General features: G+C 49.0%; 1 protein-coding gene across 1 annotated transcript; it reads left to right on the top strand.

Annotated features, from left to right (window-relative positions):
• Positions 1-202: 202 nt before the first annotated feature.
• On the top strand, positions 203-1,015 carry Pmar_PMAR007012 (conserved hypothetical protein; the record flags this gene model as incomplete). Its single annotated transcript, XM_002765806.1, has 4 exons — positions 203-342; positions 390-496; positions 707-819; positions 871-1,015. Coding segments are annotated over 4 exons (505 nt in total), but the record flags the coding sequence as incomplete, so codon positions are not given.
• Between the last annotated feature and the right edge of the window lie 280 nt (positions 1,016-1,295).

Raw genomic sequence — 1,295 nt, 5'->3', positions numbered from 1 at the left:
TCGGGGCCGTGGGGTCGGTTGCCACTGGGGCGGTCGGAGAGGCCGCTAGCATTGCAGGGGCTGGCATCGGCAAAGTTGGACAGTTTACAAGACTAGTTGGTAGCTTTGATTCTAACGAGGGAGGGGGCTTGCTGGATATGAATGACCCCACACGTGATAATGTGTTCTCCGCTTGGCTCTGTTTGATGATCTTCTGCTGCAGTGAAATTCGGTTGGGACTTGTACGCTCTCCTCAACGTGACCATCATAGAGGCTTCGGGCCTGAAGGCCGCTGATTCTAATATAGTTGGAAAGGCTACAAGCTCCGATCCCTACTGTGTGGTCAAGCTCATGAGCGACAACGTAGGCAACCGAGATTTGACGTATTTCACATACCACTCCATCAGCAGATATCACGACGCTCCCCGATATGTAAGAAGACGCTGTCCCCTGTATGGAACCACGAGTGCTCTACTATGGTCGTCAATGTGCCCTGCCAAACTATGAAGATTCAGATGTAAGGCTTGGGGGGCATCGCATAGGTCAATCAAGTTGTGGTACTCAAGCGGACATACTTTGAATCTTACCACGATCAACCTAAGATATGTCGTGATCAGAAGTGGAACTTTTCTTCTCAGCGAGTTTTACATCATATAAGTTGTAACCACATCGTTAGCAGTCGCTCGCTTCGGCACTTGTGTGAATGACCACCGAATCTCTCTATAAGGTACGATTGGGACGCAGCATCGGATGATGACCTCATTGGAGAGGCCTTGCTAGATCTAACACATCTAGCTCCCTCTACGAAAACCACTGGTTGGCTGCCACTCCAACTAGATGGTATTTCTGCTACTACGCCCTAATAGACTTCCTAGTTGCCATTATTATCAGGCGAACCCGCTGGAGCTGTACACCTCTCGCTGGAGATTAAGTTCACCCCGTGGTCCGAAAAGATCGCCTTTGTACAGGAGGAAATGGTGGCCAAGCCAAAGCCCAAGCCCAAGTTCGACATTAACGCCCTATATGGCCCTGCAATGTAATAACGGAATATTCAAGTTCTTCATTTGGACGTTAGAAACGGTCGCGAAAGAGAGTGGAAATTTGGATCATTCGCCGTGGTGGGGGGGAGGAATGTCCACTGATGGTCAATTACGATTCCTGGGAGGAAATTTAGGGAAGCTCTCATTGGCTTCTCGGCACTTCTACGGTAGAAGTTCTACCCGAATTCGTGAGTAATTAGCTTTGGAAACTCCAGAGCTCAGCTGAGGAAAGCGAGCATATATCCCTACCCAAACACTTGCTATTTTTAGTCGTTT

Source organism: Perkinsus marinus (genome assembly GCF_000006405.1).
Source record: "Perkinsus marinus ATCC 50983 genomic scaffold scf_1104296974624, whole genome shotgun sequence".
Taxonomy (NCBI): domain Eukaryota; phylum Perkinsozoa; order Perkinsida; family Perkinsidae; genus Perkinsus; species Perkinsus marinus.
This window is presented reverse-complemented; position numbering and strand designations above follow the sequence as displayed.